Source organism: Diplotaxodon limnothrissa, linkage group LG18 (assembly GCF_057381915.1).
Source record: "Diplotaxodon limnothrissa isolate DT_005_m linkage group LG18, D_limnothrissa_male_GT1.1, whole genome shotgun sequence".
Lineage (NCBI taxonomy): Eukaryota > Metazoa > Chordata > Actinopteri > Cichliformes > Cichlidae > Diplotaxodon > Diplotaxodon limnothrissa.
Genome location: NC_140613.1, coordinates 37,144,057 through 37,171,105, shown reverse-complemented (window position 1 = coordinate 37,171,105; position 27,049 = coordinate 37,144,057). Strand labels below are relative to the sequence as shown.

General features: G+C 42.6%; 2 protein-coding genes across 2 annotated transcripts; both read right to left on the bottom strand.

Annotated features, from left to right (window-relative positions):
* Positions 1-4,753: 4,753 nt before the first annotated feature.
* Positions 4,754-8,451, bottom strand: LOC146614128 (uncharacterized). Its single transcript, XM_085379133.1, has 4 exons — positions 8,310-8,451; positions 7,776-7,889; positions 6,899-7,240; positions 4,754-4,818 (listed from the first exon to the last, which is right to left on the bottom strand). Exons 1-4 carry the CDS (start codon positions 8,449-8,451, stop codon positions 4,754-4,756), a joined length of 663 nt encoding a protein of 220 aa, XP_085235259.1.
* A 5,569-nt stretch (positions 8,452-14,020) lies between these two features.
* Positions 14,021-21,118, bottom strand: LOC146614127 (uncharacterized). Its single transcript, XM_085378627.1, has 7 exons — positions 21,088-21,118; positions 17,455-17,496; positions 17,064-17,336; positions 16,742-16,978; positions 16,448-16,645; positions 15,286-15,309; positions 14,021-14,256 (listed from the first exon to the last, which is right to left on the bottom strand). The coding sequence occupies exons 1-7, from the start codon at positions 21,116-21,118 to the stop codon at positions 14,021-14,023; spliced, it is 1,041 nt and encodes a 346-aa protein (XP_085234753.1).
* Positions 21,119-27,049: the final 5,931 nt, after the last annotated feature.

Sequence of the window (27,049 nt, the reverse complement as noted above, 5' to 3'; positions counted from 1 at the left end):
ACAGTCACAGGTGGATCCAGACTGAGGATCTCTGCAGTGTTTGGACCTGAGCTGGACAAACTCAGCTTAAACCTGCAGTTCCCCTGACATCCAGCAGAGGCATCAGTGAGTCAGGATGAAGTCTCAGCTTTGGCATAGTCGTATATCCGGTCTTTAAGCGATGACCTGATGAACCATGCTTCCACGCCCAAACTACTCTGCGTTTATTAAGGCTGTTGTGTTTTTAACATTTTTTAAGGTTTTGTATTTTGTTTTATGGTACTGTTCACTGTCGGCCTTTCTCGGTTTTCATCATCACTATTCATTTTAAACCACAGTTTTTAAAACCTTACGATGTAACTACAACCCAGCCCATGCAGCAGTATATTAATGACTAACATCGTATTGTGGATGGATTATCTCAGTTGTTCTCCTGACTGAAGTTTGGTCCGTTTACAGCATCCAGCCATGCGATTGCATTTGTCTCTAACCATCGGGAACCCTCACGTTAACTTTTAATCGTGTGGAAAAAAGTTAGCATTCATCCTCCAGCTTGACTGTCCTAATCATGCTAAACATAGCTGTGTAGCTAGACACAACATAACACATCATTATATACCACCTAGCCTAACTTCCGTAACCCTACAAATGTCATTGCTGTTTAGTTTTCTGTCTTCATTTATGTCTGAAGTGATAGCAGAGCTGTACGTTTTAATTTTACAGAAATCCCTCAGTCAAAACATGCTATATTATGTTTAAATGGAAACTAGCAAGTTAATTTCCTGTTGACTTCTAACTCTGTTAAATTTAATAGATCTTGTTTTCATGGATGCCTGGATGTTAAACTTAATTGTTACACCTGGTAAAGCAGGCACACTGAGGGCCCGGAAATGGCTAATGACGTCAGACTTAAAGACAGGACAGCTGTGTTTATCAGAGACACTGAACTTCCTGTTTTACAACCACGAAACACGAGAAGCTGAACAGATTGTCTCTTCACTCAAAATCTTCCACTTTAAACAACATACACATCAGACTCACCCATACGTGTTCTCCACCATCTTAGTTAATGCGTTACTTAGCCTCCACATGCTGTTGAGACAAAAGACAGACAGTCACAGTTGGATCTAGACTGAGGATCTCTGCAGTGTTTGAATCTGAGTCGGATAAACCCATTCTAAACCTGCAGTTCTTCTGGTGTCCAGCAGTGAGTCAGTCCTAATAGACCAAATAAACATGTTTACAGTACTGAACTAAGGGGTGTGGCCTCTTTGACTGACAGGTAGATGGACAGGATACAGGTTCATTCCTCTACTGCTACTAACCAAACCTAAAAGGTTGATTCTGTGATTGTTCATGATTCAACCTCATGTCTGAGCTCTGATTGGTCCACTAAGAAGGAAGTTCCTTAGTCTGCTCTATTGAAAAAAATTAAAGTCTCTTATTTCCTTTGGACAGACGGCTTACACCACACACACCCACTGCACTCCTCCATATCAGCACACAAAAGTATTACTACATACCGTACTTTTCGGACTATAAGTCACACGTAAAATCCTTTAATGTTTTCAAAAATCTGTCAAAATGTTTTAGTACAACTTTGGTAAGCTACGAAGTCACACCACTTGATGGATTGTCGGAGCATTACGGCTACCATAGTCAGGAGTCTTACGGAGTAATATGTACCGTGCTTATCTGACTGTTGTTGTTTCACTTAATACACCTTATAGTCAGAAAATCAAGTACATAGATTAATAAAATGTTATATAGATTATTTAAAGTAAATAAATTAAACATACATTCATGCCCCCCCCCCCCCAGGACAAGTCAGCAGTGATTATGTTCAAAACTTGGTCGAAGCTGGTTTTATTCTTGCTCTCAAACCGTCTTGGACTCTGTGGCTCCTTTAAAAACCAGGCAGCCCAAGGCTAAACCTGAGCCTTGGTTTAATGAGAGCACTCGTGCTGTTAAGAGGGAATGTCATCGAGCAGAACAGAGGTGGAAAAAGGGTAAACTGCAGGTGTCATTTCAAATTCTCAAAGACTGCTGGCATCGCTACCAGAACACTGTTAAATATTATTTACTAATTAATACTTAATACTAATAATTAATAATAATTATTATTATTAATTATAATAATACTCCACCAAATGTCTATTTGGAAGTTTCTCCTGATATTTGCAGTAATTTTCTGAACTTTTTATTTTTTATATTTTATAGGTCTTCACCAGCAGGGCTATTATCACAGCTCCTGACTCTGACCCCTCTGTCTCTGTCCCTCGCAGTGCTGTTTTTACTCAGTTTGATCTTGTGACACTCTCCTCTTTAGAGGATGTGGTTCGCCATATTTGTCACGGTCGCAGTGGCAGACCGTGTGGAGAGTGTGTTGAGGACCCAGGTGCGAACACAAGTGAGGATACGGGAGTGCACTTAAACAAAAGCGAGCCTTTTATTGTGGCTGATGATCACGAAAGAAACAAACAAGAATGAGGGCAGCACAAGAGCAGGAACTAAACAAACCTAAACTGGGAACAATCTATGCTATGGCTGGGGATACAAAAGACTGGGCATGGAAACACGGAGGGTGGGAACACAGACGACGCGACACAGACTACATGAAACACAGAGACTAAATACACAAGAGGGATGATCAGGGGAAGTGGCCACCCATGGGAGCACAGCTGACACAGATAAACATAACAAGACATGGCAGGAGTAAACAACACTGACGGGAGACTGTCAAAGTAAAACAGGAAGTACACAGAGGTGCAGACCGGAGGAGAGAGAGAGCACGGGCATAGTGGGCTGGGGAAACATGGAATGAAACACAAGGAGGGGAGACGAGGGCTCTCAGATACATAGAGGGGCACACAGGGGATAAAAGTCACAAGAGGAAATCAAATAAGGAACAATACACAAAAAGACATGAATACTAAGACTGCTGGGCCAACATGGCCCAGGATCATGACAATATTAAGCCCGCAGGTTCCCCTCAGGATCCTTTTCCTCCACAATTTTTAAAATAATTTTTCCTAGTATAGAGCAGTATGTCCTTGACATTATTAACAGCAGTCTGACTTCTGGTGTGGTTCCTGCAAATTTCAAAACCTGGCCTTGATCACACAGTTTTAGCTAATTATAGGCTTGTTTCCAAGCTGCCTTTACTTTCCAAGGTTTTAGAGAAATTGTTTTTAGTCAACTGAAAGATTTTCTAGATGATAATGGCATCTTTGAGGTTTTTCAGTCAGGTTTTAAAACCCTTCATAGCACAGAATCTGCATTATTAAGGGTTTGTGGGGTGGCTGTAGCTCAGGCGGTAGAGCAGGTCATCTACTGATTGGAAGGTTGGTGATTCAATTCCTGGCTTCTTCTAGTCTGCATGCCAAATATCCTTGGGCAAGATACTAACCCCAAATTGCAGCATCCCACAGGGCTCAATTTTAGGGCCACTGCTCTATTTACTGTATTTATTGCCTCTGGGTTCCATCTTTAGAAGGCATGGGATCTCATTTCATTGTTATGCCAAATTTATTTGCCACTCAAGCAGATGGATGGCATCTCCGTAAAACCTCTCATGACATTCCTAGATGACATTAAAACTTGGTTGGCTCTGAACATTTTTAAATTTTAATGACAAGAAAACAGAAGTGATGGTGTTTGGACCCAGTGGTCCCTGTGAGTCGTCCTCTGTGATTTGGGATGCCTGGAAGTCTATTTTAAACCTGTTGTTTGGTTTTACCACCATTCACCAGTGTGTGAATGGGTGGATGACTGGATGTGTAAAGCGCTTTGGGGTCCTTAGGGACTAGTAAAGTGCTATACAAATACAGGCCATTTACCATTTGCCATTTAAGTTGGACAGTTATTTTAAATTGGACGACCAAATTTGCTTTGCTTAGGCTGCTTCCCCCGCGACCCAGCCTCGGATAAAGCGGATGAAGATGGATGGATGGATGGACAACCAAATTAGAGCAGTGGTGAAGTCTAGTTTTTATTATTTAAGGCAACTGGCAGCAGTAAAATCTTTTCTTTCTAGGAAGCACTTTGAAACAGTGATCCATGCTTTTATTTCTTCCCGCCTGGACGACTGTAACTCACTCTATGTGGGGGTCAGTCAGTTGTTGCTCTCGGGTCTGCAGCAGGTTCAAAATGCGGCTGCACGACTCCTAACAGGAACTTGTAAAAGAGAGCATATAAGCCCTGTCTTAGCCTCACTGCACTGGCTGCCTGTGTCTTTTAGAGTTCATTTTAAAATTCTCATGTTTGTTTTTAAATGCTTTTACAATCTTGCCCCGCCTTACCTCTCTGAGCTTCTTCATCCCCACATACCCTGTCGGTCTCTCAGGTCAGCTGACCAGCTGCTCCTGGAGGTACCGAGATCCAGGAGGAAGCTCAGAGGGGACAGGGCCTTCTCTATCGTGGTTTCAAAATTATGGAATAATTTGCCCTGCACGTTAGAGAAGCCTCTTAACTGTCCACTTTTAAATCACGTCTTAAAACCACTTTTATTCTTTGGCTTTTAAACTCAGTGAGACTTAGTTTCTCTAATGAATTATTTTACTTTGTATTTTATTTGGCTTTTATTTATATCTTATGTCATTTTGTTATTTAGTTCCAATGTACAGAACTTTGTGTCAGCTGTGATTGTTTCAAAGTGTTTTTTAAGTAAATATGATGATGATGATGTGAACATGTGTCCACAGAGGGGAAGGAGTCAAACATCATGACTGTGAGAATCATTCATGACAAACCTTCAGATAAACTCACTGAACACTTACTTTTCTTCAGTGTCGAGGGTTCTCCTCTCAGACAAGCCTGTGATGATTTTCCACCAGGTCTCTGCAGAGGACAAACACAGCAGTGACATCATCAACATGAGAGTGATGAAGAACAGCTGAGGTCAGATCCATAATCTCAGGTGGAAACACACACTTCGGCTGTGTCCCAATTCAGGGTCTGCAGCCTTAAAGGCCACATTTTAAGGCCGATTACATCAGAAACGCGACGAAGGCTGTCCCAATTCAAAGGCTGCTCGAAATGCGTCCTTCATTGCCCTGAATTTTAAGGATGGGTCTGTGTATCCTTCGTTGCCCACCATAGCCCAGACTTCATAGCGCGGCGGTGGGTGTGGATAATTTTGCCGGAAAAAAAACGTGCATGGCTGAAGCAGGGCGGCCGAAGAGTAAACTTTCAAAAGTAAGTACTGAATATTATGTCACTTATTTATGTGCAAATGTTTAATAATGAAGAACATTAAAACATTGCTGTTGGCCACATGTCGGCAAAGTTATGTGACATTAGTGATGTTTGTGGGGCGACCGTAGCTCAGGGGGTTGGGAAGCGTATCTGTAACCGGAAGGTCGCCGGTTCGATCCCCGGGCTCTCTGTCCTGGTCGTTGTGTCCTTGGGCAAGACACTTTACCCTACCGCCTACTGGTGCTGGCCAGAGGGGCCGATGGCGCAATATGGCAGCCTCGCTTCTGTCAGTCTGCCCCAGGGCAGCTGTGGCTACAACCGTAGCTGCCTCCACCAGTGTGTGAATGCGAGAGTGAATGAATAGTGGCTTTGGGTGCCTTGAAAAGCGCTATATAAATCCAATCCATTATTATTATTTGTACTAACTTGGTTTTAAAGCCTTTACTTTAAAATATACGCCGTTCAATAGTCGACCTTAATCTTACAGAGAATGTGATGATTTTGTGGATAATTAAAGTCATATATCCACAAACACATCAAGCTGAAAGTGTGGAGCCTGTGGAGACGGCTTATGGTTGAGAAATGAACATTCAATGCACGGGCGACAGATCTGGTTGACATTCCTGCTGTCAGCATGCCAATTGCACGCTCCCTCATTGCTTGTGGCATCTGTGGCATTTTGCTGTGAGACAAAACTGCACATTCCAGGGTGGCCTTTTGTTGTGGGCAGTCTGAGGTACACCTGTGCACTACTCATGATGTCAGATCAGCATCCTGATGTGGCACACCTGTGAGGTGGGATGGATTATCTCAATATAGCAGATGTGCCCACTACCACACATTTGGACTGATTTGTGACCACTGTTTGGGAGGGATGGTTATATTGTGTATCTGGAATGAATTTTAGGTCTCTACGTCCATCCCATGGGGAATGGGAGCAGTAACAAAGGTGCTGCGTTTATATTTTTGTTGAGTGTATATTATAATAATCTGACAATAACTATAATATTGGCCAAATTATATTTACATTACCAAAGTGAAATGACTTTAGTCTCATGAACAACATTAACTAATTGTTATTTACTAGCTTAAACTGACTGTTCAGTACAGAAATGAAGCCCAACTATCATGTTTTACAGTCCCGTGGTCTCAGCCACAGATATTCAACTGATCAAAGTGATGTCATTAAAAAAATGAATGAACAAAAAATATTTTTTCTCCTTCATTTCTTTCAAACAATGCTGTATGAAACGTTTCTCGTGGTTAGTATCATGGTTGCTAGGCAACCTGAGCAGCATGATGAAGGCCAGACCGTCCCATTTCACAAGCCTCTCACTTCCGGCTTTAGCGGTCTTTGAGTACGTGGCCCTTGTGACCCGTTAGGGCTGCGTACTCTAAGGCTGCAGACCCTGAATTGGGACACAGCCGTCCTCCTTCATCTTACCCAGCATCCTTCACTCACTCACTCTGATCCGTTTTCTGTGTACCTCTCCACTTCCTGTGTTTCCTTCACAATAAATGCAGCAACCAAACAGATTCTAAAGTGTTTCTGTGAATGTCAGTGACTGATCAGAGTCATAATATTAATAATAGTAATAATATCACAGGTGCGTGCAGGTTAATGTGGATGAGCAGTGTTATGACGGTGACTGTGTGTGACTGCAGTGACACTTCATTTTCTGTTTGTCTCAGCTCAGTCTACCTCACAGTCTGTCATACTGACCTTTGACCCACAGCACCACTACTGTCACTTTAATGGGTTTTCCATCCTGGCCGTAGACGACAAACAAGTAAACACCTCCATCATCACAGCGAGGCTTCATCAGAGTCAGGGTGAAGTCTCCTTCAGTCAGCTGATCCATCTGTACACGACCTTTATAAACAGGACCAGACTCGAGCTTCCACTGACCCGTCTGATCCTTCACACACTCACAGATCTCTCCATGTTCGGGTTGTTCACGTGTCCACTTCACTCTGACAGCAGCAGGCGGAACTTCACTCTTATTCCAGAGCAGTTTGATATACTCCGCCCCCTCTGTCACCTTCTCTGCTTTCAGCATGGAGACTGAGAGAAGAGAGCAGAGCTGTGACACTGAACATGAGCTCACTTGTTACAGTACCTGTGTGAGCCTGAAACAATGAGCTGATACATTCACCTCCATCATGTAAAAAGGCTGTTACCATGACAACACCTCAGCTGTCTCTATGGATTACACACTGACAGCTGCCATCCATCAGCGTAACAGTCTGTGACTAAAGGTCACACAGACTACATATTTTAACAGAAAGTTCACATTTAGTTTAAAATGAGCTCTTATTTTGTTATTTTTCTTTGTGTTCTGTGTTTTTTTATTTTATTTTGAAAGCTTCCTGTGTTCTTCCACACACCTCTGCGCTTAACATAGTTCAGAGGTGTGTGGACAGCTGATGGAACATCCTCAGCATCATCAGTTATTAGTTTCAGGGATGTTTGGAACCTGCTGCTGTTTGTGGCTGATTCCAGATCAGCAGTTTAAGGACGTGTGAGGTAAAAGGTTGCAGACATCAGCATTAACATACTGGAGGTGAAGGTCAGTGAAGTTACTGTGTCACACACTAACCTGCTCTGTTCTTTACTTTATTATTTGCATGGTACACGAGGGCACCAAAGATAACAGCCAGGAGGAGCACAGGAACCACGAATGCCACAACTATGGGCCAGCGGGGAGGAGGTTCTGTAACACAAACACAAGATCATCCAACATGTTCAATGACATGATTACATGAATCTGTTATTAATATTTTACCTGTGTTACTCAGAGCATCATCAGGTTACTCTGTGGTAAGAACTGAACCACAGGCCGCAGGGTTCAGACACTGTAAAACTCTCTGAGTTTAAACTCTGAGGTTTCGGCCTCACAGAGTGATGTTAGTTTAAAGTTAATGAGGTTCAGTCTGAGCACAAACACACATAAAAGACTAAAGGTCTGTGAAACCAGATGACCTCAGAGCACACACCTTATTATTAGAGCAGATAGGAACCTCTGTGACAGAAACACTCACATCTCACTTTACTTTAACTGAACATGTTCATGCATGAAGTCTGTGTGGACCTCAGGACCTCTGCAGTTGACCTCTGACCTTTGTCCACTCACCTGAGACCTTCAGCTGCACATGGATCTCCTTCAGATTGTCTCCAGTCTTGCGGGCGGTGCAGGTATAGGTTCCACTGTCAGAGACTGTGGGGTTCCTCAGAGTGAGGCTGAGGTCTCCAGTCTGCAGAGCGGTGGCTCTCATTGATGTTCGACCGAGGTAACGAAGGTTTTGGTTTGTAAGATCGTCACTGCTCTGCACACGCTTGTGGACCATTGGGATCGTGAACTCATCACGGTTCCACACCACAGCTGTGGAGTCACTGGAAACATCAGCTGGTACCTGACAGGGCAGCAGGACAAACTCCGCCCCCTCATACACCTGCACCCTAGATGCATGCTGGGAAACTGAGGAGAGAAAGAAACAGCTTTCAGCAGTTATGTGAGCTTTGTGTTGGACATGAACACAGAACCAGCAGAGTGGCCTTTTTAACCTGTTTGGACTCAAACCTGAACACTCAGTCAAACAACACTCAGACCACGTTACATGAAACACACTGATGATGATGATGTTCCTTGAAGCAGAATCTGTGAGCTCCATTAAGCCCACACATTTTAGTCATATGATGCAGTCATGTGACCAATTAAACTAAGATAGTGGAGGGCATTATACAGCAGTTGTTTTGTTTGACAGCCCTGTTAAAGATTAATATTAGTCTGTACGTGCTCCAGAGAGCTTTTCTTCAAATTCTTTAATTCTCACTCACTTTTGCAACTTTGTACTTTTGTGTTACTTGCAGAAACAACTCCACCTCATTGTTAGTCCATTTAAAAAACTCGGTGCTTTTCAAAGAGACTTTTCAACAGTCGCAAAGTAAATAAACGGCAGACAGAAATGAGGCAGGCCTAATCTTCTTGCGTTTCACGCATGCGCAGTACTGGAACATAAGCGCTTTCAATGTGGACGCGCAACTCTGTGAAAACGACTGAAAACGCTAGTGTGGATGCAGAGCGTTTTCAGACGAAAACGCTGTTTTCAAATCTATCCGGGCTAGTGTGGACGTAGCCTTAGTCTAAGGAGCGTGGAAAGAAAAGTGGCTGGACTTCTTTACGTTTCTTGTGACCGACATCTGTTTGACCTCGGCTTGTTTGATTAGGTAGAGGATCATTAGGGGGTCCATGTCCCTCTTGGGGGGACACTCCCCTAGGGCTTAAATCTGGGACCCTCGACCAATTGATCGTAGAACTGAAGAAGCTTCTTGGATGACAGGTGAAATGTCTTCAAGCAACTTAAAGAAGTCCAGTCTCTCCCAAGCTCCTTAGATTCAGTGGGCTGGTTTCAGTCATTATGCCAATCCACTGTTTATAAGGTTGGGGAAATCTGCAGTCAGCTGAGACCGAAGACGTCACCTGGATCAGTGATGAAATGTTTCTCCCACTGAAAAGATCCAGATGAACAGAATCAACCTTTTGGGATTTACCTACATGGATCATTGAGAATAAGAACAAGACAAATTTGTTATTAATAATTACTGACTGATTTAAAATGTCCTTAAATTATTTTCCAGTATATTTCTAAACCCTGAACAATCCATTCATTCAGCTAACCTGCATTCATATTTAAACTAATTTGGTTCTGTACTTCAGATTTATAGTAACTATTTAAAACAACCATAACTTCACTAAACCATAAATGCAGTAAACCACTGTAAAAACTAAAATTTGAGATTCTCCAAACTTGTTTCTGTTTCTTGTCAGTGTGGCTCAGCTTACAGTCCTGTTACCAAACAAGTTTTATTGACAGTCCTGATCTGTGGATTCTTGTCACGCATCACTGACAGACAGACACGCGGAAGCATCCTGCCCTCAGCATGCGCACTAACTTTGTCAAAAACTGCATCAATCTTAGTAATAATATGATCTATTTTACGGCAAAATACGGAAGTTTGTTCAAATTTAATGTTTACGGCACAGCAGAGTCTCAGCTGCTCGTTATTCGAGGTTTGTGTGTCGAGTGTCAGCGCGATTACGTTCAGACACGTCAAAATGAAAGTAAACTTAAGATGACTCCATTGAATCCATTTCCCTGTCTCACCTTTACCTGTGTGCCTACATTTACTCTACACTGTCACGCTGACTTTCAAAGACACTGCAGTAAAGTACACAGTGTAAAACTCCCCACATCTCTCCCCGCAACCAGCAGGTTTATTCACATAGGTACGCGCAGCTTACCTGTACAGTCCAGATGTCGCAACAAACAGAAGAGAAACACAGAGAACGGTGATTTTAACATCCTCTCCTTCTCTTCTGCGACACTTTAACTGTTTTAGTTTCCTGGTCAAACTTTCTTTGCTGATAAAGGACATCAGCAGCTATTTAGAGCTGGTACGTTCACCTCAGAGTTTTCTTAGTGGCACTCCCTCCACCTGTAAAAGGTGCTGTGCAGAAGTCGTTGCAGGAAAACCTTTTGCAGCGGATGAACTCGCTCTACCTGTCAGTTTAGTTTAACCGGATTTCTGTGATTGTTCAGAATGTGTGTTGGGTTACACCTAAATAATAACACAGATTGTCTTATATATATATATTTATATGAGACAGTGATTCAGAACATCATTGTACTGGTAACCAGCTGTTTTTAACAGTCATGGTATTAGATTATTAGATTATTGTTAGATAATCATTAGAGAATCACACGTGATCAGCTTATCACGACCAAAGTAACTAACTTTAAATGTTAGTATTATAAAAGCTGTCGGCATTAAAAATAGACATAACAGTGATATTGTGAATAGCAGCGTATCAACAGCAGTATATCAGCGTATCTTTTATTTTGATAACTAAATATAATCATAAAAAAGTTTATGATGTGTTTAAATGTTCAAAAATGCACAATAATGGTTCAAATACAGAGAGAAACTATTTAAAATGTGTTCACATATTCGAAGTTGTATTGTTTACGCTTTAAGTGGAAGAGGTTGTATTCATACAAATGCGTGTAATGCACAGCTGGAGTGGCCAACGGACATAATGGGCATTTGCGTGGTGGGCTGGTGTTTTTTTTTTTTTAATGGTATAAACGATGCTGGATTGGCCAATTGGTCCCAATCGACTCTGGGCTGGACCCATTACAGCCGAGGAGGTGTTCCACCTTTGGGCAACAGCTTTGAAAGCAATCTTATCGCAGACAAACAGAAGAAAGGGAATCGTCCTGCATTCAGAGAAAATATTACACATTTCGTATTGAGCTGAAAAGAAATACAGTTTGTCCCGTCCTTCAGCTAGAATGGAAAAAGACACAAAGGTGGAGTTATTCTGGTTCTTTACGCTGCGGCTGCCTCTCCTTCTCTCCCCTTCCCTCTCCTGTTGCTACTTCAATCATGAAACTGATCAATGATCAGCTGATCGGCTTTTCTCTCTTGTTTGTTTATCGCCCACTTTGCGCCAGAAAGAGGAAACCAGCGGATGGCCAGGATTACTGAAATTGGAGACTCGGCTTCGCACCCTTCATTCACCCGTAGCTAGCCAGGCCCCTGTAGCTGGTGCAGCCAAAGATAGCGTAGGCCCCGCTAGCTGTTCCCCGGCAGACCCCAAGCAGCTGGGGAAAGAGGGCGGCTAGGGGGACGGTGAGGAGGAAGCATAGTCCTAAACAGAAGCCCCACCAACCTGTTCATGTGTCTAACCGTTTTTCACCAATCGGTGACACACCCGCCGGGGGTCAAACTCTGGTAATTGGTGATTCTGTTCTCAGACATGTGAAACTAGAGACATAGTCAATTGTCTTCCAGGGGCCAGAGCAGGCGACATTGAAGGAAATTTAAAACTGCTGGCTAAGGGTAAACGTAAATACAGTAAAATCATAATTCACGTCGGCAGTAATGACACCCGGTTACGCCAATCGGAGGTCACTAAAATCAATATTGAATCGGTGTGCAACTTTGCCAAAACAATGTCGGACTCTGTAGTTTTCTCTGGTCCCCTCCCCAATCAGACCAGGAGTGACATGTTTAGCTGCATGTTCTCCTTAAATTGCTGGCTGTCTGAGTGGTGTCCCAGAAACGATGTGGGCTTCATAGATAATTGGCAAACCTTCTGATGGAAACCTGGTCTTGTTAGGAGAGACGGCATCCATCACACTTTGGATGGAGCAGCTCTCATTTCTAGAAATATGGACAAATTTATTAAACCCCCAAAATATGACTATCCAGAGTTGGGACCAGGAAGCAGAGTTGCAGTCTTACACGCCTCTCTGCAGCTTCTCTCCTCCTGCTACCCCCCCAAAAACCCATCTCCATAGAGACTGTGTCAGCTTCCAAACAGACAAAAAACAAACTAAAAACCAACAAAAACAACTGATCAACAAATCGATTTACTCTGCCGTACAGAAACCTGGTTGCAGCAGGATGATTATGTTAGTTTAAATGAATCAACACCCCTGAGTCAGTCTTAGTTTGACATTGTTGCACATTCTTGTCTCATATACGCTGAGTGAACTGTGGAGCACAACACTAACTAATAGTGCTGTCAATTCTGTCAATAAAAGCGTTGTTTTCCATGCATACTCTTCACCCCTGTGTGCTGTCTCCATCTGAGTCCATACGTCTTAGCCGTGACAGTGATGTGTGTGGTTTAGACTCACAGCCTTCTTATTGATATTTTGAAGTGCCCTTCATTATTTTCTTTAATTGGCATGTACTAAAGCTCTGGTGGCTCCAGCCATAGTTTTATGCCTCTATCCTGCATGTTTACCTTTAGGAGTTTGTTTTATTGGAGCTCTCAAAGCAATAGTTGATGATTTTACCTCAGCGTTTGTCCACAATCAGCCAACCTAGTTGATAGGATAACTAATCTCTTTATTTTTGTGAGACCGTTAGATTTCCAGAGACATAAGAGTTTGTTAGCACCGTTAGTTTCCATCCTTCTATTTACTTCACCAGAGACACTGGTTTAGGTTTTCAGATCGAGAGCGTTTATCCCAAATGTGATGTTTCTGTATTGTATGTACGGTCGGCAAGGTCAGTCTCTTAATTGCCCCTTGGGGATAAATAAAGTCTTCTGAATCTGAATTGCTATACCGTCTCTTTTTTATTCTTTGTTTAGCCTGTTTTAATGTGCATGGGGTAATCCTGGATCACCACTGCGCCTAGTCCCTGACTAGCCTCTCAATCGAACAAGGTCCTGCACCCACAAAATGGAGAGAAAGATCTGACACCGTTACTTGTTATGCTGTTATTAACACATTGACTATGTGTTAATAGACCTCTCTGCACTGTACGAACAACCTGCCACTGAACATAACAGAGACACTGATGATGCTTCAAACACTCCAACACACATGCACATCTGTACAAAATCAGTCGTAGAGACTTTGTGTTATAAATCAGACACAGACACACAGTTTCTGTGTGCCTGTGTCTGCCTTTTATGTTGATATTAACAGAATATCTTGTGTATGACAGCCAGCTTTCAGGTTAGAAGCTGTAAAACGACATAATCCAGCTACTTTTTGTTCAGCAGCTTTACCAAAGAGATTTCTGATGAAGATACACTCATGCTAGCAAAGGTGAGCTCAGCTAATGACTCTACAAGAAGCTGAAGGCAGAAAAACCCTTTAAGATGTTTGATTGCTCATACACAGCCCAGCAGAGGTTGGAGTCATTTAAAGAATTCACCTTCAGCAGCTACACATCAAAGTTATGAACACATGAATCCAGGAACACTCAAGAACATCCACCATGAAAGCAAACACAACTTCATCGTAAAACAGCCTCTGCAGCTCAGAAGGCATGCTCAGTGGTGATAATAGCAGTAACATCATCACACTTTTCATCCAATTGCTGCAAACGTTGACCTCCATCACGCTGGGTCATCTCCATGGAAACAGGTTGTTTGTTCCGTGTCTTCCTGCTACAGCAGATGGACAGCAGCAGACCAGTGGAGATGCAGTACAGACAGAAGACCACTAGATGGCAGAAGAGTCTAAGCACAGACTCAGATAAAAGAAGTGGAGGACCTAAAGGAGAAAGACATAGAGGAAGAGTCAAGAGACTCAAAGCCTTGACTTATGTTTCTAATGTCAAATTAATTTACAAAATTCATTACTTTTTCAAGAAATGTGTACATCTGGGATGTGTTACAGATTGTTTATCTGAATCTATCCATCCATCACCGATTCTGTTCATAATTTTCTAAGGACAGGATTTCTAGGTGCAGCCAAGTGGCGGAGGGATTTCAGTTACGTGGCCTCAGAATCTCATCTCTGCCCCAAGTGGAGGAGTTTAAGCATCTCGGAGTCTTGTTCACGAGTGATGGGAGAAGGGAGCCGGAGATCGACAGACGGATTGGTGCTGCGGCCGCAGTGATGCAGACACTGCACAGGTCCGTCGTGGTGAAGAGAGAGCTGAGCGAAAAAGCAAAGCTCTCAATTTACTGGTCAATCTACGTCTCTACCCTCACCTATGGCCACGAGCTGTGGGTAGTGACCAAAAGAACGAGATCGCGGATACAAGCGGCAGAAATGAGCTTCCTCCGAAGGGTGGCTGGCCTCTCCCTTAGAGATAGGGTGAGAAGTTCAGCCATCCGGGAGGGGCTCAGAGTAGAGCCGCTGCTCCTCCACATCGAAAGGAGCCAGCTGAGGTGGTTCGGGCATCTGACAAGCATGCCTCCTGGGCGCCACCTGGGTGAGGTGTTCTGGGCATGTCCCACCAGGAGGAGGCCCGAGGCAGACCCAGGACACGCTGGAGAGATTATATCTCTCGGCTGGCCTGGGAACGCCTTGGTGAAGATGGAACTTCTTTTCTTTCCAAGCTCCTTACACCACAATGAACTGGATGACTGAGAACCGTCACAGACACATAACCAGAAAAATAATTGAATGTTTTTACTGTCACTCACCTATAGAAAAAATTAAAAAAAACCTCACCAGCAGCACACACACACCTGCAACAGAAGGACAGGGGTCACTAAAGGTGAGAGATCACTAAAGTTCACCAAAGGTCAGAGGTCATGATGAGGACAGACAGGTGTAGGAATATCAGCTCACCTGCAGCAGTCAGCAGAAACAGGCCTGAAAACGAAGAACATACTGATCAGAGATCAAATTTTCACATGACCAAAGAGAACCATTCATACTGCAGTGATTGGTTACTGTTCCCACACATCAATAATCCACAGCGCCCTCCAGTGGTGGAAACACAGATGATACGTGAAGAAACATGAACGAGACTCACAGAAGAGGGAGACGCTCCGTCTCAGACAGCCGTCACCACCACACCTCCACAGGTCTTCTCCCCGAGCTCCTACATTACACAGAGTCTCATCAGCACAGGAGGAGTTCCTAATAAATTAACTAATAATTTATGGCAAAAGGGTGGGATTAAATAGGTGTCTACTTCTTCCCACTCCCGTTCAACATGTAAATGAATCAGAACGGTAGCAATATTGAAATGTATTGACTTTTGTATAGAATTTTTTCACCCTCTTATTTTCTTTACTAAATGTACCTGAATATTTTTTTTACATGTTTGAAATAAATTAACAAACAAACAAACAATCATCATCTTCATCAGCACAGGAGGAGCTCTCCACTGACGTTAATTAAACCACCGCAAAAGCACCAAAGGAGGAAACAACTCACTGAGGATTATTAAACATTAGGTCTCTCTCCTCCAAGTCTCTGTTAGTACATGATTTTATAAATGATCAACAAATCGATTTACTCTGCCTTACAGAAACCTGGTCACAGCAGGATGATTATGTTAGTTTAAATGAAGCAGCTGAGTCATTCTAACTACCAGAAACCTCGATTTCTCAAAATGTAAAAGAACCATGTTAATGACAGACCAACTCTTGTTCTTACATATATCATAAAAACTGAGCAGTATTCCCTAAAAAGCCTCTTTTTTCTTATCATTATCTGGCCTTATTTTCATACACTAAATTATATAAAGGTGCTGTGTTCCGTTGGAGGTTTCTTCCTGGGAGTTTTTCCTCCCTCTGGGAGTCAAATGATTGTTGGGATTTCACTGTATGTATTATTGTAGGGTCTACCTTACAATATAAAGCACCTTCAGGAGACAGTTGTTGGGATTTGATGCTGTGGAAATAAAACTGAATTGAATCAAATTGTTTAATTCAAATATACAGTTCATTCTAAATGAATTTTTTAAAGTGACAGGACTTTTACTTCTGTCCAGGTTTATCACCTTTTATTTCCCTGCAGAAGAACAGAACTCCACCCACAACTAGAACCAGGAGAACCACAGAGACGAGACTTGCTACAACTGTGACCAGGAGAGACGGAGGAAGGGAGGGGGAGGCTGGGTGGTGAATGGAAAGAGTAAAAAAAAGAGGAGAGTTTACAGGAGGAGAGGAGGGAGATGGTGTTTGAGGAAGATGAGGATCTGCAGGAGAGATGATGAAGATGATTCAGTCACTTTATTATCAGCTCAGCAGATTAATTCATGGCTTTAAACAGGAAGTGATGTCAGTGATCTGACCTCTGACCCTCAGAAAGCTCTGAGGAGACTTTCCACCGTCATCAGTAGAGCACCAGTAGAGGCCTTCATCAGACTGCTGGATGTTAGTGATGCTGTGCTCTCGTTTAGGACCAACAGAACTTCCTTTGATGGAGAAATAACCCTGAACTGTGCCACCATTCCTTTGTCTGCAGCGCAGTGTGACATCACTTCCTGTCCTCACAGGAAGTGCAGGAACCTCAAGGATAAGATGTTTTTCTGACCAATGGAGACAAACAGAGTTAATGAGAGTAGAGTCATATCCAGATGCTGTACCAGCAGATGGAGCAGTGAGTTTGTGTACCAGTTACAGTGATGTTGATCTGATCACTCCTCTGTCCAGAACTGGTTTCACACCAGTAACTTGCAGAGTCTGGCTCGGACATGTCTGAGAGGATGCAGGTGTAACTTTTAAACTCCCCAAAGCCTGCAGCTGCTCCACAGTCCTCAGTAAGTCCTCCTCTGGTCCTCTTCACTGTCCATCCATCAACTATCTGTCCATCATCAACACAAGTCAGATACACTGAAGAAGGTCCACTGAAGAACTGCTGAAGGTTTGGGCTGACAGACAGAGACACTGGAGGACAGACACACACACACACACACACACACACACACACACACACACACACAGAATAAATGTATTCGTGTTCTTGTTGGAGTCTCACTGAATGTTTTCACTTCCACCAACTCACCTGCAGAAACAGTCAGTGCAGACTGCAGCAGCACACACACACCTGTAACAGGAGGACAGAGGTCACTGAGGGTCAGAGGTCACTAACAGGCAGACCACAGTTGGGACCCAGAACCTGTTACACAAGGGTCCAAAGACAAAACTAAACCAGATTTTTAAACGTGCATTCAACTAATGTGACTAACGTGGACCTGAAGACGCACCTGCAACCATTGTTTACACACAGAGAGAGACTTTAAGATCTGTGACACAAACATTATATTAGTACATGACTTAATAATTGATCAACAAATTGATTCACTCTGCCTTACAGAAACCTGGTTGCAGCAGGATGATTATGTTAGTTTAAATGAATCAACACCCCCGAGTCATTCTAACTACCAGAAATCTCGAAGCACAGGCCGAGGGGGAGGTGTGGCAGCAATTTTTCCACACCATCCTATTAATTAACGAAAGACCAAGACAGACTTTCATTTGAAAGCCTGATGCTTAGCCTCGTCCACCCCAGCTGTAAAACTCAGAAACCAGTCTTACTTGTTATCATCTATCATCCACCTGGGCCTTACACTGAGTTTCTCTCTGATTTCTCTGACTTTTTATCTGATTTAGTGCTCAGCTCAGATAAAATAATTATTGTGGGTGATTTTAACATCAATGTAGATGCTAAAAATGACAGCCTCAACATGGCATTTAATCTGTTATTAGACTCAACTGGCTTCTCTCAAAATGTAAAAGAACCCACCCACCACTTTAATCACACTCTAGATCTTGCAGGACTGCAGGAATGTCTTAAAGACATAAAGACCTGGATGGCCTCTAACTTTCTGCTTCTTAATTCAGATCAAACTGAGGTTATTGTACTCGGCCCTGAAAATCTTAGAAATATGGTATCTAACCAGATTCTTACTCTGGATGGCATTACCTTGGCCTCCAGTAACGCTATGAGGAACCTTGGAGTCATTTTTGACCAGGACATGTCCTTCAACGCACATATTAAACTAATATGTAAGACTGCTTTCTTCCATTTGTGCAACATCTCTAAAGTTAGAAATATCCTGTCTCAGAGTGACGCTGAAAAACTAGTTCATGCATTTATTACTTCCAGGCTGGACGACTGTAATTCATTATTATCAGGATGTCCTAAAAACTCCCTGAAAAGCCTTCAGCTAATCCAAAATGCTGCAGCAAGAGTCCTGACAGGGACTAGAAAGAGAGAGCAGATTTCTCCTGTTTTGGCTTCCCTTGACTGGCTTCCTGTTAAATCCAGAATTCAAAATCCTGCTTCTCATATACAAGGTCTTAAATAATCAGGCCCCATCTTATCTTAATGACCTTGTAGTACCATATCACCCTATTAGAGCACTTCACTCTTGCACTGCAGGCTTACTTTTTGAGATTTGCTTGTTATTGCATATAACCTTAAAAATATTCAGCAGTAGATCAGAGGTATGATCTGCAGTAGAGGAAAGCATTTTGCAATTTGGCATAATTTGTGAAAGTTTAAATTTCTTCAGTATTGAACAGCAGAAATTTGGCGAAGTTATTTTTGAAAGAAAAACAGGCAACAACACTGTACACAACGGTAGACTGGTGCATAAGAAGCAGAAAATAATGCAGAAAACAGAGATATGGGTACACTGGGAGAGAGAAGGGCAATAGAGCTGTGGAGGAGTTAAAAACTAAAGTAGGAGGCAATCCATGACGATGTTTTTCAAATCTGAAGCGTAGTTTTGATCTTTGTTTGCTACTGATTCGGTGAATTTTGGTCAGACTGATGAAACCTGCAGCTTCAGAATCTGTGAGATGTCGTCTTTCAGCACCCACCAGTATGTCCGCATATGTGGCGCAAAAGTGAATGGGGGGATCCGTGCTTTGTGTTTACGTCTTTGTGTGAAATCAATTACCTGCTCTTATTTGCTGTTTTACCTGTTTGGTGGTTGTTGAAATAGTTTGTGAGCTTTAACCTGAGATTCTAGCAAAATATATCTATATTTAAAAATCGATTCGGGATTTAATGGATCTATATCACGTTATTCAACCTAAAATTAATTTGCATTGGAGAGAGTTTTTAAACAAACCCCTACTATGCCGTGTCAAGTGAAAATCTTGTCTGAATTTTGCTATGTTCCTTTGGTGATAAAAGGCAGTCCTTGTTGTCTTTATGGAGAGCTTTCTTAAAACACGCCATTTCCTCTCCAGCTTACGAGTCATCTGCTTTAGGGTACGTGTTTGAGAATTATACCACAGAGGCAGGTACTTGAGGCCTTAGATTTCACTGGAGCTACAGTATCCAGAGTCGTACATAGTGAGGAGGTAAAATTATTAACAAGATAATCGGCCTCTGTTGGAGTAGCATTCAGATAGCTGCTCTGCTCTATGTTGGTACAGGGCATTGAAGATGATAACAGTGGGTGGATTATATTCTTAAACTTAGTTACAGCGCTTTCAGAAAGACATCTACTGTGATAAAGTCTACTCTCCACTGCTGTGTAATCAATTATTATAAATGTAAATGTTATCAGGAAATGATCAGACAGGAGAGGGTTTTCAGGAAACACTGTTAAATGTTCAGTTTCTATGCCATATGTTAAAACGATGGGGGAACAATGGATTTAAACTAACATAATCATCCTGCTGCAACCAGGTTTCTGTAAGACAGAGTAAATCGATTTGTTGACCAATTATTAAGTCATGTACTAACAGAGACTTGGAGGAGAGATACCTAATATTTAACAATCCACATTTCACTGTTTTACTCTTTGGTTCAGATGTGGATCCTGTATTGTTCTTTCTTTGTGTGTTTTTGTTTAAGTCATTTTTGACTGGTGCAGATGTGGATACTCCATAGAAGCAAGATGGTCTAGGGAGATACATGGTCATAATAGATGGGGGAACGTGGAATGGCACACACAAGGGGAAGACATGGGCAGGGGACACAGAGGGAAAAGACACAACAGGAATTCTTAAAATTCAAGAATCTAAACAGGAAATGAAAGAATAACTAATACCATAAATGAATTTGAACATAAGCAATAATACAAAATATTACTATAACACAAGAAACTTAAAATGCTGGGTCAAAAGGACACAGAACCATGACAATTTCTAGAAATGAGAGCTGCTCCATCCAAAGTGGGATGGATGCCGTCTCTCCTAACAAGACCAGGTTTCCTCCAGAAGGTTTGCCAATTATCTATGAAGCCCACATCGTTTCTGGGACACCACTCAGACAGCCAGCAATTTAAGGAGAACATGCGGCTAAACACGTCACTCCTGTGAATTTAATTAGCGAGTACACACAGTGTCCTTTGGGTGAATCACGTGAAGTTGTGACACCCAAAGGGACCGGGAAATAACAAAGGTTTGCAGTTTAGAGGACAATATCAGCAATATAAATTTAATCTGTGTAATATACTGTGATATTGATAATTGAGCTATTTTGATATATTCCGTAACTTTGCCATATATTGTATTATTTAATTAATTTTAGTCAGTTACTTTTCTTGTCGACTTGAGCAACTATTACCACATAATTTCCTCAGGGATTAATAAAGTATTCTAATTAGGTCAGCTTTGCTGTGTTTCAGACTGAGCTGCTGTGAACATCTATCCTGGAAACAAATGAGGGACTCACCGAGGAGGACGCGCAGAGGGGCCCACTTCATGGTGTCTGGATGTCGACTGGGCATGTGTGGTCTGAGCAGCAGACAGAGACCTCGGGCTATGATTTCATCACTTCCTGTTGTCATGTCTCTACATCAGCATGCTGCTGTGTGTCCGGCTCACAGAGGTTCTTCGTAAAGTCCATCACAGCTCCATGAAGCTCAGAGAGGAGAGGCTGACTCTGCTCATTATGGAGTTACAGCAGAGGACAAGCTGCTGTCACAGCCATCCACACAGAGCTCATCCACTCTTTCAGCTCATCCAGCTCTGGTTAACTCTGTCATTGGAGCTGAAGGAGCTCCAGAGTCACAGACTGGCCTCACTGACTGATTTACTGATGCTCTCAGGCTGTTTACACATAACTGCAGCCTTGAACGTGAGTTTAATGAGACAATACAAATGTTCATGTTGTTTAGTGGAGATATTCAAACAGTAGTCCACAGTCTGTGTGAGAGTAAAGCAACTTATAGTTCCTGTACAGACAACACGTCTCACTGTTTCCTGCTATGTGCAACTTCACACCTTTTCCAGACTGGGTAATGGGGGGTTTGGGTGCTGCATGGGATGCACACTCTATGCATCTCACGATGCACTGATTGTTTCTTCTTCACTCCCTACATTTTTATACACATCTCTGCATTTAAGTTTAAGTTATTATTATTAATCTCTCTTCCACAGCGTGTCTTTGTCCCGTCTTCCTCTCCTCACCCAAACTGCTCTCTCGGATGGCCATCCATTTATACTCAAATTCACAACTATAGACAATATATAAAACAATATATAAAAGACAATATATAAAACGAGCTGGCCCCAGTGTTTTCTGGAATTTTCAACTCCTCACTGCAGGCATGTCATGTGCCTGCCTGCTTCAAGTCCTCTACCATAATCCCTGTCCCCAAGAAACCTAGGATCACTGGACTAAATGACTACAGACCCGTGGCTCTGACATCTGTGGTCATGAAGTCATTTGAGCGCCTAGTTCTCTCCCATCTCAAGACCCTCACGGCCCCCCTCCTGGACCCCCTGCAGTTTGCATATAGAGCCAACAGGTCTGTAGACGACGCCATCAACATGGCCCTACACTTCATCCTGCAGCATCTGGACTCCCCAGGAACCTACGCCAGGATCCTGTTTGTGGACTTCAGCTCTGCCTTCAACACCATCCTTCCAGACCATCTCCGAGGCAAGCTTTCCCAGATGAATGTGCCTGATCCCACCTGCCGGTGGATCACTGACTTCCTGACGGACAGGAAGCAGCATGTGAGGCTGGGAAAGAATGTCTCGGACTCCCGGACCATCAGCACCGGCTCCCCTCAGGGCTGTGTTCTTTCTCCTCTGCTCTTCTCCCTGTACACCAACTGCTGCACCTCCACCCACCAGTCTGTCAAGCTAATCAAGTTTGCAGATGACACCACCGTTATTGGGCTCATCTCGGACGGGGATGAGTCTGCCTACAGGAGGGAGGTTGAACGTCTGGTGTCCTGGTGCAGCCACAACAACCTGGTGCTGAATGGCCAGAAGACAGTGGAGATTATTGTGGACTTCAGGAAGCACACAGCCCCACTCCCCCCCATCATCCTGACTGACACCCCTGTTAGGTTTGTAGCTTGAACCTATTCGCTGGAACGTTAAGACAATATAATTACACTGCAAGCAAGACGCAAGTAGGCAAACTTCTTCATGGTACTCGTGCACGGGAGAGACTGGACAGAGCGCCGTCCCTTCGCTTGACCCCAGTAGCTCTCGTCCGTTCTCCCATACACTGTCCTTTTATTGAGGTTACATGAATATGCATAGGTTCATTAACATACGACGTCTACATACAAACAAAGAGTACCTTGCCTGTGTGTGTGTGTGTGTGTGTGTGTGTGTGTGTGTGTGTGTGTGTGTGTGTGTGTGTGGACTGCTGATCAAAGGGTCAAACATCCTTGGTCAGGAAGAGGGTAGCCTCCCCCTCACCCTAAATGGTTCATCCTAGATAACACGGTGAGGAAGTCCTGCAGTTCATCTAAACAAAGAGCACTTAGACTAGAACAGACGCAACTACGTTAATCCTACCATAAAACAATAAGACACGGTATGACCTCTCATGCTCCCAAAGTGCTGTCTAATACACACAAAGTTTGCAGACTATCAAGGATCAAAACCTCTACCAATCTACAACTAATTACAAAACTCTAAGCATATATAAGTAAATATTTCTAAGCATAAATGACAATCAACAATACAAATCTAACATTTCCCCCCTTTTTGACCTTTATGCTTGAAAAGTTCCCAGGTATGAATACCTCATGTCTGACAGTTTCAATGCAAACCTTTTTATACTCAGCATATGTCAAATCACCCTAAATTACTGAAAAGGTACACAGTTCAACAAATGTATTAGCAGTTATCCCATTCCTCATTGATCTCATCTCATGGCAAACTGCATCCTATGAGCAAACAAAGAAATTGTTAATTTAATAGTGAAAATAAGAAGATAACATTTTCAAAAACATCCCAGCTTGGTGATGCTTCCTCCGGGTGTGCACATCACATGTCTCTCTGCAGAGTGGTTTAAGCTCTGCAGGGCGTCATGAATGTCTCTTCCAGTTGTTTCCATCACTGTCCATAGGACCAGAGTCCAAATGTATGTAGAATAAACATTCAAACATACCAGTTGGTTTTGTTGTCCGTCAACATGGGTCTCAGCTATTTCCAAGCTGCAGACCTCTCAGCACTCCAGTTTTATGGCCTCTTACCAGCCCCCATCACCTGACTTCAGACCTTCGTCTTGTGAGGGGGATATTTATGACTCTGCCATTGTCCACGCTCTGCAGAAAAAGCTCTCTGTGGAAAGGGTGCTGGGTTCCGTCATCTTACTGCTGTTATGATCCCAGCAGCCTTCAGAGTGTCATCGTATGCACAGTACAGTGGCACAGCATTAGGTGATGTTCATAGGAAACTGCTGTCATCACCACCATAGCTTCTGGTTCCTGTGCTTTCACAGAATCATGATGTCATCCTCGAACTCCTTCTGCGCTGTCGATGGAGCTTGGCACGCTCCCCTCATCCCACGAGTTTTCATGTTCCAACGCTGCTGAAGGTTTAAGGCAGAGCACGTCGTACACCTTAGTTGTCTTCCTCAGCGTCAATATTGAATCTTTCATTTTATTTAAAATCTCCTGGAAGCTCAGTAGCACAGCCCTCTGTGTGATGTCTGCTGTGCTGAAGATGATCTCTGATCCTCCTGAAGCCTCTCTCCTGGCCTCAGCTCCCATCTTGTGGACGATCCTCTCCTCTATTTTGCAGGCAGTTTCATGGTCCTTGCTGTGGCTCCAAGGTCTGATCTCATGATGGGCCCCAACCAGCTTGACCTTTGACCTCAACCACTGCCTGGCTGTCAGCTATGCCTGGAATGGTTCACGCTTCTCACTGGGCCTCTGAAGATTTCTCAGGAGATTACTGCTGCACCTGTATTTCCTTGCTAAGAAGAAAAACTTCTATTTGGAGAGCATGTCAACAATCATCAAACCACATTCTTTAGTTCAGTGAACTTCACTTATAGGCCATCAAAGCCTCATCTGAACATGGGTGCACCACTTGCATAGGTTTAATATTTGTAAATAAAACGGCTAATCACACAAATCACTGCAACAATAATAAAAAACATTGTTTAATGTTAATCCTTGGACTCCACCTCTTGACGCATGGACATTCCCATGCGTCAACTCACCAAACCTGGATCCCTGTCTTAAAGAAAAAGATTAGCTAGATCATATCCCAGGCAACATCAGGGCATCTCTTCCCCTGGAGCAGCACCACCCTGGACCTATAATCCTGCAATGAAAATGTTAGTGTGCTTTGCATATTAAGTTTGCTTAACACCTGGCTCTCCCAGGAGCCTGCATACACACCATCATGGCCTGGAAAACAAAATCTGGAAGTAAAATCAAACTCCATACCTGTAAACAATTGTATCATAAGGACAAGAAGCATTCAACATCAGCAAGACAAGTGTCATGTGCAGGTTTTCTCAAATCAGTAACTACAACTATTACCCTAATTCACCTCAGACATGGATTATCCCATGTACTCTGTTAACATTAATGTAATCAGTGACTTCTCTTAAGCAAAGTCACTCCACTCATATATTATTATTATGGGTTCAAAAGTGGCCAGCAAATGAGCCCATAATAAACTATTCCATAATTACCGTAATCTCTTATTTGTTGTACTCATGTCACTTGTCCGCTTCAGCTGAATCTTCTAAATGCAGTCTCAGAAAAACAAACATTAGCAATACACATTGACTATCCTGGTGGGCAGGCGTCGGCCATCCACATTCCAGAGGTGCCATAAAAACACCATAAAGTTAGCCATCCCTAGCTGTAGAAAGAATGTCATACACATATAAACCCAGAAATCCTATAGTAAAAAAAAACATTAACTAATCCTCTTATAAATCACATGATCAAACACATGAAACACTGCAATGCTGTAGAAAAGAAAATGCAAATGTTAGCGCTTGCGCAGGCGTATGCATACTTTGTCACAGTTATCTCTGTGAGCACACAAGCTAGTGAATGACACACACATAGTAAATTCACAGACACAGAAAATGTCATTTAAAATGTTAAATCATCACGCAACCTCGAGTGTTGCTGTCATCTTTCTGCTTCTGTAAAGGGAAGCACACACAGACTCATCTGCACCTCTGCCAGGCGGGGGTCAACTTCACACAGTCGTGTTACATCAGTAAAGTCTTGTCAGCTTTTGTCAGCTTTTACCAGTCAGTCAGTTTGTTTTCCTTTCACTCACTCATTCATGCATTCATTCTTTCTTTCTTTGCTGATAGTGGAACCTATCGTCGCATTTAGTTTCCACTCTCAGCAAAATGACGTCATTTCAAAAAGAAAAAGAAGTTTAGATAGGATTACATCGCTGAATCCTTTTTAGGACAGGGACTCTCATTTAATATTGTCCCAATAAGTAGCTTTCTCCTGAGCCCATTTCAATGTGGAGAAAACTCACTTGTAACAGCTTTCTCGACAGGTCGTATAGCACTTTTAATTCCCGACGTGCAGATCTGCTTAAAGAAAAGAAATAGACAAACAAAATCAGTGCCTGTTCAAAAAATAAAAATGAAAAATAACAGAGATTATCAAACCAAACTTTCAGTGCACTGTGAAAGTATCAAAATAAAAAGGCCTTGTTAAGTCATGACACAAACTCCTCATCTCAGGAGGGTAAATCATACCATTAGCATGGTTCATCATACCATCATACTAATTGGCAGGCTCAACTTCACAACAAAAGAAAAATCATCAGCTAGATTCACTCCAAATCAACCATCAGCTGCACCACTCACAACATAAGCCTAATGTCTTCTTTAACTTATGAGTTTAATCACCAGGTCTGTGTTCTTCACTCATCTAAATCACAGATCTATTTTATTCAATTTTCCTTTTTCCTTCATCATAAAACATGTGACATGCTGTCATGCACTTCACAAAAGAAGTTTGTCCTGACGTATTCAGAGTTGTGTATCTAAATACAGGATTCACTCACACATCAAAGCAGGAAACTCAGTGTTTTAGAGTCTCCACTCAACACACAACAAACTCCAACACATCTCATTCACTCGTGCTAGAATTCAATCACCTTTCATTAATCTAAAACCGATCAACTAATTTGCATATCAGCTATTAACCCACTAAGTTGACAGGACGACAGAAAAGCATGTTCAAAATAGTATCACAAAAGACAATTTCCCTCATACAGTAAATTACATGTGCTGCCTCAATCAAGCAGGAAGCTTCTCCCAATTTACCATTTTAACAACTAAATTTATTGTCTGATCACTGGTTGGTCAAACCAGGATCTTTTTTCCCACAAAAGTTAAACTGTTGTCCTGCAACCTGGAGAGTCAATTTTTTGCATTGGATAAATTC

What these genes read in the sequence shown, in the direction of transcription:
- LOC146614127 (XM_085378627.1), bottom strand. Translation starts at nt 21,118, where the DNA reads ATGAAGTGGGCCCCTCTGCGCGTCCTCCTCG. An exon ending in GAGCTTTCTGAGGGTCAGAG is followed by an intron (nt 16,646 to 16,741) that starts GTCAGATCACTG and finishes TCTCTCCTGCAG; the next exon opens with ATCCTCATCTTCCTCAAACA. An exon ending in GTTTCTGCTGACTGCTGCAG is followed by an intron (nt 14,257 to 15,285) that starts GTGAGCTGATAT and finishes TTTCTCCTTTAG; the next exon opens with GTCCTCCACTTCTTTTATCT.
- LOC146614128 (XM_085379133.1), bottom strand. Translation starts at nt 8,451, where the DNA reads ATGAGAGCCACCGCTCTGCAGACTGGAGACCTCAGCCTCACTCTGAGG. An exon ending in TGTGCAGCTGAAGGTCTCAG is followed by an intron (nt 7,890 to 8,309) that starts GTGAGTGGACAA and finishes TTTGTGTTACAG; the next exon opens with AACCTCCTCCCCGCTGGCCC. An exon ending in AGTGGTGCTGTGGGTCAAAG is followed by an intron (nt 4,819 to 6,898) that starts GTCAGTATGACA and finishes TGTCCTCTGCAG; the next exon opens with AGACCTGGTGGAAAATCATC.